The 16,955-nt window shown below is 48.0% G+C and overlaps 4 protein-coding genes across 4 annotated transcripts; 2 read left to right on the forward strand and 2 right to left on the reverse strand.

Moving 5' to 3' along the window:
- Positions 1-60: 60 nt before the first annotated feature.
- Positions 61-2,572, reverse strand: HD556DRAFT_1506014 (Alpha/Beta hydrolase protein; the record flags this gene model as incomplete). Its single annotated transcript, XM_041309033.1, has 15 exons — positions 61-327; positions 383-404; positions 456-585; positions 689-717; positions 773-1,003; positions 1,052-1,083; positions 1,134-1,344; positions 1,399-1,480; positions 1,538-1,609; positions 1,659-1,680; positions 1,729-1,959; positions 2,011-2,065; positions 2,124-2,182; positions 2,231-2,334; positions 2,386-2,572. Coding segments are annotated over 15 exons (1,518 nt in total), but the record flags the coding sequence as incomplete, so codon positions are not given.
- A 1,412-nt stretch (positions 2,573-3,984) lies between these two features.
- HD556DRAFT_1524880 (uncharacterized protein) lies at positions 3,985-8,566 on the forward strand (the record flags this gene model as incomplete). Its single annotated transcript, XM_041309241.1, has 11 exons — positions 3,985-4,755; positions 4,804-4,935; positions 4,984-5,037; positions 5,165-5,344; positions 5,393-5,548; positions 5,598-5,705; positions 5,776-5,919; positions 5,970-6,132; positions 6,185-6,405; positions 6,458-6,602; positions 6,653-8,566. 11 exons carry the CDS (start codon positions 3,985-3,987, stop codon positions 8,275-8,277), a joined length of 3,699 nt encoding a protein of 1,232 aa, XP_041164309.1. The 3' UTR covers positions 8,278-8,566.
- A 224-nt stretch (positions 8,567-8,790) lies between these two features.
- On the forward strand, positions 8,791-12,888 carry HD556DRAFT_1342613 (replication factor RFC1 C terminal domain-containing protein). Its single transcript, XM_041302150.1, has 18 exons — positions 8,791-8,948; positions 9,000-9,580; positions 9,633-9,803; positions 9,854-10,141; positions 10,193-10,309; positions 10,360-10,546; positions 10,596-10,649; positions 10,698-10,823; positions 10,873-10,958; positions 11,008-11,055; positions 11,105-11,242; positions 11,293-11,449; positions 11,499-11,635; positions 11,685-11,804; positions 11,856-12,018; positions 12,071-12,222; positions 12,273-12,381; positions 12,430-12,888. Exons 1-18 carry the CDS (start codon positions 8,865-8,867, stop codon positions 12,592-12,594), a joined length of 2,883 nt encoding a protein of 960 aa, XP_041164310.1. The 5' UTR covers positions 8,791-8,864; the 3' UTR covers positions 12,595-12,888.
- HD556DRAFT_1027627 (uncharacterized protein) lies at positions 12,753-15,870 on the reverse strand. The gene is made up of 18 exons (XM_041295923.1): positions 15,354-15,870; positions 15,253-15,295; positions 15,112-15,195; positions 14,966-15,065; positions 14,838-14,920; positions 14,728-14,786; positions 14,634-14,678; positions 14,577-14,580; positions 14,509-14,525; positions 14,358-14,448; positions 14,271-14,290; positions 13,965-14,219; positions 13,900-13,906; positions 13,562-13,849; positions 13,445-13,499; positions 13,225-13,383; positions 12,950-13,172; positions 12,753-12,889 (listed from the first exon to the last, which is right to left on the reverse strand). Coding segments are annotated over exons 1-18 (1,728 nt in total). The 5' UTR covers positions 15,548-15,870; the 3' UTR covers positions 12,753-12,888.
- Between the last annotated feature and the right edge of the window lie 1,085 nt (positions 15,871-16,955).

The following is a 16,955-nucleotide window of genomic DNA, read 5'->3' on the forward strand; positions in this document are numbered from 1 at the left end:
ATCTTTGATATCTTTCTATAAGCTGCAGAGCATATAGACGTCTTTTACTTTCACTCCGGGAGGGCAAGAATCAGCTGAAGATGCGTGTCACTGGAAGTACTCTGAAGTATGAGCCGAATAAGAAGCATACAGCATGCAGTAATATATATGAGAACTCGGTGAAATAATGAAGATCTCCAGGACCCAGAGACAATAGGCTTCCTAACTATCTTCTAAGAGCTGACGTTTTTTACAGATGGCAGGAACCTAAATCAAACCAAAGACAAGTGTCCTTATCTATGGCGTATCCCTAAAGCCCATCAAGTACTGCATAATCTGGAAGGCAGCCTGAATTATTGGTCTCTGCGTTAGAGCGCGTTTGGTTCAAGAACAGTCGACTTACTACTGGCGCAAATTGTGGAACCCTGCAGAATACATTTAAGAAGCGGGACGCTGTTACAGCGGAAAGAGCTCACATGTGTCCACTCAGGACTACTTCGTAATATGTGAGTCCCCGCTCTGAGTGCATAGTCCCGAAGGCACCCACACCATCGACAAGGAAACTGTCATCGGCGATAGGTGTCTGGAATCCTTGTAATCCGTTCCCTTTGAATAAAATGAGTGGTTTTTGCACCTCGACGCTTCTCCTCACTCACAAGTCATACTACAAACAATTCCTATTGATTGGATTCAAGTGATAGTCAAGAACGCACGTACTTTTGAATGACGATTCTGGTTCTAAGTAATAGAATCATGCATCAGGATATAGAAGAACTTGCGGACGCAGGCATACCCGTCAGAAATGAGAACAAAGTCGGCGAGACCGTGCACGATGACAGTCCGCTTGTTCTTCTCTATAACATTTGGTAACACGGTGAAAGCAGGGGGCAAGCTACCGTCTCCATTTGGGAAGACATTGATATTGGAACACTCCGTCCACTCTGTGTCAACAGGTGCATGGATGGCTTGTTTCACATCCGTACGGTCGAAGTAGAGTGGAGTTTGTGACTGTATGATCGAACCCCTGTCTCTGCGTAAACTGAAATGTCAAGTGCATTATTTAATTACTTACGGGGCACCGAGGACATCCCATAGGACGGGATACTGAAATGGAGAACGTTAGTAGCTGATAAGCAGGATTCTCTTCGACTCACAGTGTCCCAGATGCGATATATATTGAAGGCGGGGTTGATGATCAACGCATTATTGAAAATGTCGTCCCAAACATCACAGCCCTCAGCCGCCTCGACTGAGTCCCCTGGGAGAGGAAGAAGGCCGGCTGGAGGATATGTCACGTATTTGTCTATGTAGCCAGTGTAATTACACCTCGCGGCCTTCTTCTCGAGGTGATTCGTGAACGTTTGACTGGGCACGATTGGTGAGTGACCTGTAAACCCGACTCAAGTGAAATAAACTGACTTGAAGGAGAATAGACCAGCATATTTGTTCACGAAATCTACTGCAGGGATCTGCTCTTGTACCACGTCCCATGATAGTGAAGCTATTCTCCGTAGATAAGCCCTTGAGATAATGCAGAGCGATTGAGTATATTACTTACGATCACTGATCCACATGCCTTGCAACGAGAGGTCTAATAGAGTGGGATTCTCGTAGATATAGTTCGCAAGATCTTCAACGATCTTTTAGATATGCTCTTAGAAAAATAACGACAGACTGACAAGGGACGTATGTTCCTGCGTACTGGTTACAATGAGTATGTTGTCTAGACAGTCTTCCATAAGAACTTACGCTTTCACCCGTCAGATACAATTGCTTGCCTTTCAGTTCCGCAAAGACCTCCAGGAACTGTTGCAAGAAACCGACGAGTTGAGCAGCAACGTCTTCCTCATTCTGTGCATTGGGAACGCCTTGAGAAAACCCCGTGCCAACAGGTTGCTCAACCCAAAGGACAGAAGAAAGGTTGGTCCAGCTGTATTCATTCACCGTTGGTTTGGCTTGACCCAAGGACCAACTGAAAGGCTTCAAACTGCTCAGTGAGATGTGTCGTAAGATCCGAGGGAAGGGGCTTACTCCATTTTCCTGCAGTAAACCTTCGAGTGAAGAGCATCCAGGGCCTCCATTTGTCCTGAAGGAAGAGCAAGTCATATCAGCAGTAGATTAACACTGACCACTTTCAATCACACCAAAAAATCAAATCGTCAAGACTCCCATCGGGACCGGGAGGGAAAAACCAGAAGAAGAGCTGTCGTTCGAATCAGTAGAGAACACGCACGACTCATGATTGACATACCTGACGTGTCTCATCAGGGCTGTCGCTTATGGGCAACAGGCCTGACCAGCTGGGACCAACATCGAAGTCGACCAGAGGGAGGGATGTACCATCGACATAAAATTCTGCATGAACATATCAGACACTGACGTTTACTGCAGGAGCATTTCATCCACCTGAGGCCTTGGGGTTTGTGAAGGTGATGTTTTGAACACCCTTGCGCTCAACGTCCTCAGTTCCTCCCGTCTCCACGGTCCAACTGGTTTGCCAATGCTGGGCTGCTTCAAGCTGGCGCTCCCTCAGCACATCCTTGGTTACAATACGAGCGCTAGCGGCAGTGACTGCTAGCAGAGCGACGGAAAGACGCAACATTATCGAGTAAACCTCTTGAGGTAAGCCTGGTATTAGCCAGGTGTGACAGGAAAACAGCAGCGACGTCGCCCAGCGTTTGAATGCATAATGAGCCTTTTTATGGTGGATCCGACTTAATTGTCAAATCCGTGTGCGTTTTCTGTGACATATTCATACAAGCATGGGAGGCTCCCGCGGAAGATGTGCACATGACTCGGATGTGTTCTAATAAATGATGACCATCACTTGTTATAGGGCTGGCCCGAGCCCGGGAATGCAGGCTGAATGCGTCAAGTTACTTTGAATCAGTTGACAAACATAAGTGGGTACCTAACTTAAACGTTAACGACTGGTCAAAAGTTTTTGTCGGCGAGCCTGCGAACTGCCTGCGAGTGACATGCCGACATGTGACAGGTGTCATTACGTGCATGGGATACTTCGCGACGCCCTCTGAGCGGGCGGGCGAGAATATGTATTCTGTTCCAGCCAGCATATGGGAGGCTCGCCAAAGTCCTGATCAATTGAACCCTAACTAGTTCCTGTTGCCCTTAACTCTTTCGCATTCAACACTTCAGCTTCAGAAGATGCGACGGACATGCTGACCAGTGACCACCACTTATCATCCCAACATCACTCATGCGGTAATTCCTATGATAGACGCTTCGGTAACCTGAAGTCATCCGCTGAGTATTCAAATACACTTCAGCATGTCGCTCGAACACAACAAATCGGTGTTTGATATATTCTACGAACCTGACGAGCTCGTTCAGGCAGTGGTCGGCGGTCGCGACTCACTACATCCGAGTCAACTTGGTATCTATTGTGACTGTCACGGTTCCCGAATGAGAGTACGGTAGGATTCCACTATTTTAGGAAATTAATGCTGCAGACATACATCTTGTTGTGCAGTTCGGTATTACAACGAACATTCCTGAGCATGAGCAGCGAGCGCGTTCACTGATCGTGGCGACAAATGCGATGAAGCGATGCCTGAAATCAAGAGCTTGTAGATATTGCTGTCGATCTCGGTCACGATTGCGGCTGGAAAATAGGTCGAGGAGTACGTACAACTCGTCTATTTCTGCTGTGTTAGACTTTCAACCCTGCAGATTTGCCTGCGACCCAATCTTTTCCGGCGGTATCGATTCCCTAACTATACTGCGTCCAGGATGGAATAGGACCTTAGACTGGGCGGTGGAATCCAATGGAGGCATCGACATCGTGGACTAGCTAGAATGGAGAGAGTGAGGCTGGCCCTGGATTTCTAGTCACGTTAGTTAGGTCTCAAATTTCAAATTTCAGGCCTCGTGTACTGAGCGTCTAACGAAGCAGGTTGAGGCTGTGAATAAGCACAAAAAGGCCCGGTACACCCTGCAACTTAGATCAAGACGCCCACAAGCTCAACACCATCCACCTCGAGCAGAATGATAGAAGCAGAACGAATCACGACGGCTATTCGAACATTTCAAGGTCATGAAGAAACTCTCTTTGCAGTTGCAGTCTTCCCCGATAGATGCCGTATGGTGACGGCCTCAGGCGACAAGACGCTTCGTCTGTGGGACTTAGAAAACGGCGTTGTATTGAAGATAATAGAGGGGCATCGCTTCGCCGTACGAAGAGTTGCAGTATCAAGAGACGGGAAATTCATAGCAAGCGGTGATGATGGTGGAGAGCTCATCACCTGGAACAGAGACGGGGAACCTCTCATTCAACCCACCAAAGTCCACTCCAGACCGATATGGTGGCTCGATTTTTCCCCAGACAGCACGTTTTTGGCGAGTAGCTCATGGGACGCCACAGTAGAGTTCTCGAACACAAAAACATGGCGGGTGCAAGGAGATCCAATCAGTTGTGTTGCTGGAGTGTTCTGCATCCGGTACTCGCCGTCTGGTAAATATCTTGCCATCGCAACATTCAAGCATATCCAAATATGGAATCCAGGCAAGAGGGAATGCATTACAAAGTTTGAGGGTCAGTCTGCGTTCAATGGAGCGGGAAATGCTACACTTGCATGGACGCCCGATGGCAAACAGCTTATCTCCAGTGGTAACGAACGTGATCCCACCATACGGATCTGGGATTCGTCAACCTGGAAGCAGGTCGGTGAGCCCTGCAAGGGTCATGCTGGGAATGTCTACATGATTGCTTTGAACTCTGCTGGCACCCTTCTCGCGTCCGCATCTGATGACCACCAGGTTCGCCTTTGACAGCTTTCGGATCGACGAACCATTGCCATATTCAAGCACACCAATGAGGTGTTTTGTGTCACCTTCTCCGCGGATGACAAGCACATCCTGAGTGGAGGAAGAGATAAAATGATGTCAAAGTGGGCAGTACCTTTGCTGGAGGACAGTCTGGGGGACCAAGCACCAGATGTAAGTTTTGTTCATTTTCTATCCCTTCTTCATCTCATTTTATTCAAGGATGCGTTACGGGAAGATGCCCCGAAAGAACAAGTGGCAGATAGTATTAGTAATGTGAGTTCCCGTTCATTGCCCGTCTTCTTGTTGATCCTCAATCTTGATGCTAAGGCTCGACAGTCTGATTGCGAGGCTTGTTTCTAGCCCTCGCTTCTACCACGTAACCTCACCATCCATGATGCAGATCCTCACCGTCAACGCGACAACCCGCGATGCATGCATAAGCGGGGACTTGCTCACTGCAGACCGGCTGTTAACACGAGATATCGGGGCTGCTGGCAACGACTACAACTCTTATGCGAGTCGCTCGTTTGTCAAGGTAAGAAATTCAGACTGGGACCGCGCACTTGACGACGCGCTCAAAGTGAGATGCACCATTCCGTAACACGAAGTAACTTACATGGTGATATAGAGCATCAGTATTCAGCCATCCTTGATGGGCTGTATCTCCAAGGGCATCGCCCTCTGTGGAAAACAACAGTTCCAAGATGCGATGAAAGCATTTGACCTCGCGTTCATGTATGTGGACGCAGACTTGAACAAAACTCGCCTTTTACTCTTGATCAAGGTACGTCAATTGTGTCTTGTGTGCTCGCTACTTACGCGACAACTGTCAGGCCATCGCCCTTTTCAATGCAAATCAACGTGACGAGGCAATTCTGCGCGTCCAAGAGCTAGCTACCACTCGTCCTAGTGTGAATTCTCTTGCGTGTGGTATCGTGGAAGTGAGTGCTTTTGGTACAATCAACTCCTGATTCATACGTCGATGCTGATTTTGCGAACCTCGCACTTCAGGCTTATCTACACGTCCAGGTGGGAATGAATGCATTAGACGACGCACGTCACAACGAAGCTGCTGGCCATTTCACTGCTGCTGTCAATACTATTGGATTCTCGTCCACGTCGGCCATCCATTCGAAATATGACATCTTTGTGGTGGTATGTCGACTGAATATTTTTATTTCACGTCAGACTGAGTGCGTGCGCAGCTATTCGGTTGGGACCTCAAGTCGTTGTGGCTTACTGCACACCAGCATTGGTGCCGTTCGCTCTTTCTGGCAGGTAGATTTGTAGAGGCCCTCAGATCTTACAGACACATGATAAATGCAAGCGATGAACTTACGAAGGCAAGCTGCCTTGCCTGGTCCGCTGGTAAGTTTTCGTGATTTTAATGGGGTATCATTCTCAACCACATCTCATTTAGCTTTCAAGCAAGATTACAGCGCGCTTCATGCTGCCACCGGAGTTGCTGACCTTGCTACAAAGGGAGATGATGCCCTCGCTGCGGGTAATTATGACAGGGCTATCGAGTTATACTCCGTGGCAATCGATCTCGATTTGGCCACCGATGGCATCTTTGCGAACCGCAGCAAGGCGAGGTCGCAAAAAATGCTATGGGACGATGCGCTTCTGGATGCACAAACAGTATGATTTCATTTGTTATTTTATAGTCCATGCTCATTTTGCGAACATGTAGGTCATCAAACTGACCCCTTTATCTCATATTGGATACGAGTTGGGGTATACAGCGCTTCATGGCGCACATCGTTATGATGAAGCGATCGACACATTCCAAACCATGCTCTTCAAGTTAGAAAACGCTCCTGACACGCAAATACAAAGTATGTCCCCAAATAACCACGTCCCTAAACATGCCTGACTCTTTTTCCAGAGCTGCGCCAACAATATGTCCATCCATCCGAAGCAGATGGAGCTATTCAACAGACTGTCAAGGCTCAACTCGACGACGCCCCACATCGTCTGCTTAATACCTTTACTGGGCGCTTATGCAATCGAGAGGCACAGATCGATGCCTTCAAAGCGAGCCCAGAGTACAAGGAGCTTTTGTCATCAACGTTGATGCACGCAGATCTCCGAATGGAACACATCAAAGATGTCGTGGCATCGTACTTCTGTTGTGTCACGCTATCGCATCGTTGGGAAGGAAAGGAACCACTGCTGCACGACGTTCAGGACAAGGTCGTTGATGAGTTGAATCCAGTTGGCAGCATCATGAAATTGCAGTCTTTCTGCAAAACTGCTCGTGCTGCGGGGTATCGCTGGGGGTGGATTGATTCATGTTGCATCGACCAGGCTAACAATGTCGAACTCCAAACATCCCTCAATTCCATGTTCGAATGGTATCGCACCTCAGCACTCACGATGGTCTACCTATCGGATGTTCCGCCTTCGTCGAAGTCGGGCGCACTGGCAAGGAGCGCATGGAACACGCGAGGGTGGACCTTACCAGAATTCCTCGTCCCGGAAGTCATCCGCTTCTACCAAAGTGACTGGACCCCGTATCTCAACGACTGCTCTCCCAACCACAAACAGTCTGTCGCAATCATGCAGGAGTTGGAAGATGCGACAGGGATAGATGCACAAATCCTTGTCGCCTTCCGTCCTGGAATGATGAACGCCCGCGAGAAACTGCAATGGGCGTCGACACGTGTCACCACAGTGGAGGAAGACATCGCATACTCCTTGTTTGGCATCTTTGGTGTTCGGCTCAATATCATGTACGGTGAAAAGAAGCAAAATGCACTCGGGCGGCTCTTGGAGGATATCATCGCTGTGTCTGGAGACATTACTGCCCTGGACTGGTTTGGAACACCATCCGAATTCAACAGCTGTCTGCCTGCCGACATCACTTCATACGAAGCCTCACCGTACACGCCGCCATTTATGTCTGAAGATGAGATGCGGATATCGGTCTCGTCGCTGAAAGACACTGTGACTGTCGAGTCAGCTCTGAAATTGTACAGCTCGCTCGACCGCCTGAGCGCTCCACGTTTTACTCACCGCCGGCTGCTTCTACCGTGCATTGCATTCCCTGTCACAGAAGTTAGACGGAGACCCATTGAACACAAGGAGACCTACTTCACGTATGAAGTCAAGGCAGACGGGCTTCATGACCTGCAGATCACCACGGAGGACAGGTTGCCTCAGTTCTCGCGAGGAAGACCCGCTCGACAGTCATTCTTACTTGTCCGTCCCTGGGATCGTTGTCTCCTCGAGCTGCCAGCGCCTGATTTTGCAGACGATACGGAGAGCATGGGTGATTTTGCTCTTCCTGGGTCGCCTAGAGAACAGGACCCAGTTGATTCAGAATCGATCCAGCGTGCAATGCGATTGATTGTTCGCCTTGGACAACCGTTCAGCGCATTCCTACTAGCGCGGCAACGCGGCAAAGAATACAAGAGAATCGCATCAGATCATGATATCATTGCACAAGTCAAAGACGCGAATCATGTTGACAGTATGATGGACTCCATTAGGATACCAGAGATATTGTAGTCGTAGTACGTACTCATTTGTTTTGATAGAGATAGATCCTTCAGCAGTTTTCATTCTCGATATTTCCTCCTGTACTACATTTGTACTATTTACGGACAAAGTTGAAAGGTCGGCCCTCCGCCTAGATTCGTAACCAGGCTGGTCACGGGCCTACCCTCCGCCATGGGTCGGTTCAGCCATGTGGATAGGCAGAGATGTGCAATACGTATACTGAGCAATGTATTGGCCGCCGATAGACAGATGTTTCTGACTGGGATCCATTTCATTCGTGAATTAATAAACTTAGGACAGAGATTCTGTGCCATTAATAATCTCATCATTTCCTGGTAGTAGCAGTAGTACTGCACGTGCCTTTGAAAGGTCAACGTTTTAACGACTGATCAAAAGCTTTTGTCCAGCCTGATCGAGATCATCAATCAAGGGACTTGGACGCGCTGAAAGTGACACACAGACGCGTGACAGAACGTGTCATTACGAGTGACAGAATGTGACGCGACGTGCTTCTGCGTTCCGGGTGTGAACGTTTGAACACTGTTAGTCTGTTACACGACCAAATCACGCGCACCACTGTTATAGCACGGACGACTATGGCACCCGTGAAGTCTCCAAAATCTGCTGCACCGACAGGTAAAGATCTTCGCTCTTTCTTCGGTGGTGGAGGAGATAAATCCGTGAGTGTCTTCCTCCATCCATCTATGACTTCTGCGGACTCCTAGCACAAGACGACTACCAAATCCGACCGCACAATGATGCCTGACAGTGATGGCACCCCGCAGAAAAAGAGTCTCAAGCGAAAAAACACTGTCGTTATCTCGAGCGATGAGGAGGATGAACCCGTTGTGCCAAAGAAGAAAGTGGCCGTCGCTGCGAAGTCTGCACCGAAGGTAGTTGCCTCGGCCTCGAAAGTGGCTGCACCGAAAGCAGTTGCGTCAGCATCTACTTCAAAAGCTACCGCACCGAAGGTAGTCGCGTCAACATCAACCTCGAAAGCAACTACATCGACAAGCAAGACCAAGACGAACGGAAAGGCACCTGTCAAATCGAAGAAATCAAAGGATGATGAGTTTGTGGTAGATTCTTCCGAAGAAGAAGAAACAGAGGAGAGTGAGGACAACTATGAGGACGAGGAAGACGTCAAACATGAGAAGAAGGGTAATGCCAAGCCGCCCCCAAAGGCAAAGCTGCCCCCAAAGGCAAAACCGCCCCCCAAGAAACCTCCCCCGCAGAAAGTACCTGCAACGAAGGCAGCAGCCAAAGGAAAGGATAAAGAAGAGAACGCGGAGCCGCCCGCCAAACCCTTCAAGTGCGCTGACTTTCTGTGCTCGTGTTTCTGTCTCTGAACTGCGTGGACTTAGTTGGGCTGCTGCAAAGGCCGCAAAATCAGCCGGTCCGTCCGCCCCTGGTTCGAAACAGGTCCCTGAGCCCAAGTCATCCAACTGTCTCGAGGGGCTAGCCTTTGTCTTTACCGGCGAACTCAGCAGCTTCTCTAGAGACGAGGCAATAGACTTGGCGAAGCGGTTTGGGGGGTGAGTTATATTTACATCTACAGTATCTACAAAACTTTATAATTTTATAGGCGTGTTGTAGGGCAACCTTCGTCAAAGACATCGTTTGTCGTCCTGGGTGACAACGCCGGTCCTTCGAAGCTCAATGCAATCAAAAAGCACCAACTCAAGACGCTTTCCGAGGACGAATTCCTTGATCTAATCGCCACCCGCCAAGGACCAGGCGGATCAGGTGGCGGCGAGTTAGATGACAAGACCAAGAAGAAGATGGCAAAAGAACAGGAAACGATCAAGCAGGCTGCGAAGGAGCTCGAGCGGAGGGAGAAAAAAGCGTCAAAAGATGCCGATGAATCTGGCAGGTCAATATGCACTCCTTTTTCACCTAGCCCATCCGCTAATTCTTACCACAGCTCTAAAACCGACGTCTCAAACCAGCTGTGGACAACAAGATACGCTCCTCAATCATTAAAGGAGATCTGCGGCAACAAAGGACAGGTGGATAAACTACAGCAATGGCTTCACGACTGGTAGGTCTGCAGGTTAATGTCTCTCAAAGCAAACGTAAGTATTCTCGCAGGTCAGATAGTTTGAAGTGCAGTTTCAAAAAGCCGGGGAAAAACGCTATGAACGTCTACCGCGCAGTAATGATCACTGGCCCGCCTGGTATAGGTAAGACTACTAGTGCGCATCTTTGCGCCAAGCTCGAAGGCTTCACGCCCATCGAGCTTAATGCAAGTGATGCGCGCAGTAAAAAGTTAGTCGAGGTAAATCGGGAGTGCAGCTTACCCTTTCACTGTGCTCACAAATGTGCAGAGCGGTATGAACATCAGCAACCTGTCGTTAGACGGATGGATGGGTGGAAACGATGTTTGTTGTTTCCATGCTCTTCGTCACGTCGATCTAATATGTCACTAGGCGACAAACGCAGCAGGAGTCAGAATCACCGATAAGACGTGTCTCATCATGGACGAAGTCGACGGCATGTCCGCTGGTGACAGGGGCGGCGTTGGCGCTCTCAATGCCTTGATCAAGAAGACAAAAGTATGTTTTGATCCGTCCACTCGAGTAAACATCTTACCTCGTTATTCAGATCCCTATTATTTGTATCGCTAACGATAGAGGCGCCCAGAAGCTGAAGCCACTCATCGCGAATACTTTTGGCATGCCATTTAGACGGTATGTTGAACTCGACCTCGGCCGTAACAGGAGCTCACTACAGTAACAGGCCCGAGGCTCAAGCTGTCCGATCACGCATAATGACGATCGCGTACAAGTAAGTTATCCTTCAATTACATCGACATCATGGTGACGTCGTTGACTAGGGAGAAGATGAAAATTCCCGCCAACGTCGTCGATCAGCTTATCAGTGGTTCTCAGTCAGATATTCGACAAGTTTTGAATATGTTGTCGACGTGGCGATTATCTAGTAGTAGCATGGACTTTGACGAGGCAAAGAATCTGTACGTGTGCTCTTCGTCGTTTGCTATGCACTAATCATACTATAACACAGTGCAAAGATCAACGAAAAGTACACTATCTTGACGCCGTTCGACGTGACGTACAAAATTCTTGGTCCGTACGCGTTTGGGCCGAACGTTCGAGAGACACTGGGTGACAAGATGGAATTGTACTTCCACGATCACTCTTTCGTCCCCCTTTTCATCCAGGTAAAACGCACTGTTCCCGGATGCACAGAATTGCTCATCCCCTCGTCAGGAAAATTATTTAAAGACTCAACCTGTCAAGGTTCGGAACCTCGAAGGGCCTCCAAAGATGTTGAAGCAACTCGAGTTGATGGATCAAGCTGCATCTTCTATATCTGATGCCGATCTCGTCGATGCTCTGATTCACGGGTGAGCAGACCATATAGCTCTTTCTATCGGATCTTATAATGTCCTTCAGACCAGAACAACACTGGTCATTGATGCCATTACATGCGGTGTGCTCGATGGTGCGACCTGCGTCATTCCTGTTTGGTCCAGGCGGCGGATATGGCGGCCAAAACCCAATGACGTTCCCTCAGTATGTTTCCCCCGGATCACTACACACGTCATTCATATGATACTCGCACAGGTGGCTAGGACAAAATTCGAAACAGAACAAGCTTAATCGACAACTAGGAGACGTGCAGGTCCGAATGCGGCTCAAAGTCTCTGGGGACAAGCACGAGATCCGACAGTCGTACATCCCTGCGCTGTTCCCTCACATCGTTAAGCCATTGATAGACCGAGGCGCTGTGAGTCTTGTCGCTTACTCTTCCTCCTAGCTGCTTATCATGTCCTTGATAGGCCGCTGTCGACGACGTCATTGAACGGATGGATGAATATTATCTTTCCCGTGAAGATTGGGACACCGTCGTTGAGCTTGGTGTGGACACGCAGAAAGACGACGTCGTTAACAAGCTCATCAAACCTGCGACAAAGACATCGTTTACGAAGAAGTAAGGTTTATCAATTAACCGCGTCTGATTGTCGCTAATGGCAAGTCCAGGTACAACAGCACGGATCATCCAATACCCTTCCACAAAGCAACAGACCTCGGGAAAGTACCTAAAAAACTCTCAGGAGGTCCCGCGCCTGATTTAGAAGACGTTTTCGATGTGCGTACCCTAAGCATGATCGTCACTGTGCACTAACATCTCTTTCAGTTGGACGATGAAGTCGTCGATGTGTCTGATGACGAAAAGAAGAAAGTTAAGGATGAGGATGAGGTCGCTGCTGATAAGCTGTTCCAGGCTAGTAAGCCCAAAACTCAGAGTCGGAAGGGTAAGACGACTACAGTCAAAGGCAAGAAGGCTCAGAACTTTATGTGATTTAACTTTCGTGGACTTATAATGACTGGCTTTTCACGGAGTGCTGGCTCGTTTTGATTGCAAGCCTGAGGACGACGCAGTTGCGCGCGTGGGGAAGGGCCAACTCCCGTGACACCGTCCGCTACATTGGAGTCGATCACCTTTCACTCATCCCTTCTTCCAGTTTTCTGTCGTGTTTACTCAGTTGGCGTCCTTGATTCTCCACAATCTGTCTGCAACTCAATGACCTAGTACTCATACATGCAACTTATATTATAACTTGATGATTTCTTTGGCCTTGAACTTTCGATCAGATCTGAAATAATGTGAGTTGATGATTTAATCCAAGACAAAGCATGGCTATTTGAATCCTAACCACCTAGTATACTCGAACAGGCAACTTGAGCCGAATTGTATTGTATTTGAGACAGCAGAATATTTGGGGACGCAGCCCTGGCTGCGAGCTAAACCCCAGCGATTACCAAAAGCGACATTGTTGTTTCGATTCTGGTGGATGTCTTTCCGAATGTCTTTCCGAAGCGAAACCTTGACAGGATCTTCCCCAGCAGTGTGCGCCAACGCAAACACAACGTCGAGGTCTTTTATGATACAATTAGCCAAGGAACTGGACAGAAGACACGCAAAGCTTGCCTTCTAAAGAGCGACCGCCTGTTTCGGGAAAGAAAAAGTAAACAACCGGAACAATAGCTGCATTCAAGGCTGCGAAAACGATGTAGGTTCTCCAAGAGATGTTGTTAAAGGATGGGCCAACAACCATCACGACGACGAAGTTGAAAGTCCAGTTTGACGCTGGGAAAAGAATAGGTAAGTTAAAATTATCTCCATGTCTTGGCCTACGAGAGTGACAAACCCGTGCTTAGTGCATTTGCTTGTGCACGGGTTCTGAGCCCGGCAAGCTCAGCACACTAGAAATCAATAAAGAAAATATCAGATCAAGAAAGATTGAAACTGCCGTTGCTGTACTCACGTACAACCAGGCCATTCCGAGCCACCCAATAGCAAAAAATGTGTTAAAGCCGAATAACAGGACTACGCTCACGATCTGCGCGGGTCCATTGTTGATATATCCTAAGATAGCCAAGAGCAGCATCACGATGGATTGACCGATGGCTCCGATCAGCATGAGTTGACGCCTGCCAACATAGTCTATCGCATAATAAGCAATAAAAGAGGCAAGAAAATATTCTGTGCCATTGGCAGCAGCGGTAATCCGCGCGTTGACATCGGAGAGACCAAGACGCTGGAATAAGATGGTCTGCGTGATATCAGTATTGCCACAGTAGATCACGCGGTGGTATAACATACAGCGTAACTGTTGAAAGCGCATTTTTAGATCACGACAAGTTACATCATGAGGCTGAAATACCCACTAGGTAACGAGGTTGATGCCGGTCAGCTGCTGCATCATCTGACATACCACAGCAATGACTGTTCGCCTAAAGTTCTGGCTGCGACCTCCGGTAATGAGTTCACGTAGTGAACCTTGACCAGTAGTAGATGTTTCAACAGCAACAGCCTCACGAATGCCATAGTAGGTGCGCTGAACTTCTGGATCAGACGGAGGTTTGTCTTCCATTGCGGATATAACGGCCATCGCTTCTGCGTTCCGACCATGCTTTACCAACCTGAGATTCTGATCAGCTTCGCAAAAACCACAGAGAATGACAAGAACTCACCATCTCGGTGACTCAGGAAGCTTACGTAGCGTGTCAGATCGAATCCGTTAGTACAAGTATGCACATTTTTAGGGGGAGAGAACCCACAAATCCGATGCATGCCACCACAATAATTTCAAACACTAACTGCAGTGATATCGGAACTCTCCACTGAGCAGACGACCAATTCACGAAGAATCTGATTTGATCGTTTTTATGGGTCAGTCAAGCATAACCTGGGTATGACACTGAAACGTACAGCGCTAAATCAATCCACTAAAGAACCACGTCAGAAAAATGAACGAATGAAAATAACGGCTCGCGTACATAGCTGTAGGACAGCAATCAATTTAACAAAATAAATAAATCCAATAACGCACTCACGCAATGGCCACTCCAGCCACAATCAGAGTCCCCTCCATCATAATCCTAGAAAAGTTCTGTGAGTCATTTATCGTATTGCATATGAATGGCATACATTCGACCCCTCTTTGCGGAAGGGGAGAGCTCCGCATGATATGTTGGCACTGTCGATGTCTACAAACTTGTTTCAGCAGGACTTTGGAGCCAATAATAAACACCACTGACTATCAGACCAGTTCCGCAGCCTGTAAAGATACGAGCAAAAATCAAGTGTGCAAAAGAAAATGCAGTCGTTTGCAGAATTGCCCCTGAGGAATTCAGCTGGTGCTCTTAACGCAATAGAATTCGCCTACCGATCATCATTATACTGCCTCCTAAAGCAATTGTTCTACGGCGACCGAGCTTATCTCCAACCCAAAGATTGGACAGAGCACCGAAGAGACAGCCTACTTCCTGCATTGTATAAGCACAGAAGATGGCGTACAGACGGTGAACATACATAAATGGCAATTGTGAAGCTCTGAAGAGTTGCATGATTGGGGTGGCTAGCCTCCACTACGACTTCAGGGAAGGTAGCCTCGAACTTTTAGAATGATATATATATATATATTCACATGCAAGCAACAGAATACGTCGTTACCTGATTGCCCGTAATTAGTGACGACATGACACCTTGGTCATACCTGAATCGCAAAATAAGTAGATTTCGATTGCGAATTTGCGAGTTACTTCTCAACGCACCCAAGGAGTGTAAATCCAGTTCCTGCTACAAACGCCACTGCAGCCGTTAGCTTGCGACCACGCAACGATGGCGCATGGATAGCAATATCTGCTGGGTCCAAGTCGAATTGTTGATTTATCTGTTCTTGGACAGCATCAGTCTTTTCTGCGATAGATGGCCAATATTTCTCCTGATCAGTTGGAGGAAGAGACATAGTACTGTGTAGGTATCTATTCTTGTCGTTGAAGAACGAGATTTATATACTCGGGTGGCTTGCCTTCGAATCTGACAAATGGGAGCCTATCTCCACGTCTAGTACTGATGCGACCTCGGGACTTCTGACCATCAAGTGGGGATCAGGATGCAGCTGCGGAGATCAAAATGGTTCTGCCGTTCATGATGGGAGATAAGGTCAACTATCGAATTGTACGGTTCGGATTCTGTGATGCAGAGCGGTGATGACGTCCTGAAAATTCAAGTATTTTCTATAAGAAGCTCCTAGTTCAGTTGAACATTATGGCTCGTGACACGTTTCTTGCATTAAAAAAATAGACCGGTGAGTTGCTTGAATATAGCGCTGGAACCTATCTGGTGAGATGTGATGAAAGTGTGAAACTTAAAGATGTTACTAAGGGCGGCCAGCATTAAAGTTCCGAGGCTCTCGGCGGATCAAAGACACGAGGCAGACGAGAAGTCTTCAATGTACGCGCAAGCTACAATGACGTGGTTAGAAGATAAAAAGGGTTTGATGGTGATCAACTGGATCAGCATGAGAGTAGGCACAGAAGTACTGACAGTTTACAACAGATAAATTGCTAAATGCTTACCCCGATCTCATGATTGGCACGGTTCACTCTCACAGAATGTCGGCAGGAGAGCCCGCGGTGCCAGACGGAGACAACAATCTCGACGCTGGACCCTGGTAGATATCAACCGGACTGTGATTCGTCGTTGAACCAGTTCAGAAGCAAAGAAGAGTGAAGAATTTGAAAGTGATATTCATTTGCGATTGGGTACCGCCGGACTTTGCCGGGGGACGCTCGAGACGGGTCACAGCAGGACAATGTTTACTCCCTATAGTTCGGTACCAGCAATCTGGAACATAACTTGTAATTTTCATGCCCTCTAGTCCACCAGTAACAATGCCAAATTTAACAAGTGCGTTTACCGTATGACGATTTACGCAAAGTGATGCTATACCCATGATGGGGACGCTCGAACTTCGTGGTGATATGTGCCTTACAAGGTGGCAGCCATCGGAGATGGTGACACGTATGTTGTTGTGGTCATCGTTGTAACTGGAGGTGGTCACAGTACGTTTAAGGTCAGTACCTTTCTGCAGGCGTTCGGATGATCAACCTAGGATTATTTTGCATTTCTGCAGCAACTTGGCCGAGGAGTTAAAACTGAAAGCATGGAAGCAGGGCTTCTCTGGATCGGCGGATCTTTTACAATCCCTCAACTGCCACCTATTCCCTTTTACATATCTAACTTAGGTGCGTTCACCTCATCATGCTTCATCACCATACCGCAAGTCCTTACCCTTCAGAACGCTCTTCAACGTCCTTGATCACCTTATGTGTCTGTACATGTCGAACAAACATGGTTTTGGGCGTGCGTGA

The sequence above is a fragment of the Suillus plorans genome (genome assembly GCF_016647745.1).
Source record: "Suillus plorans strain S12 chromosome Unknown HD556scaffold_9, whole genome shotgun sequence".
Classification (NCBI taxonomy): Eukaryota; Fungi; Basidiomycota; class Agaricomycetes; order Boletales; family Suillaceae; genus Suillus; species Suillus plorans.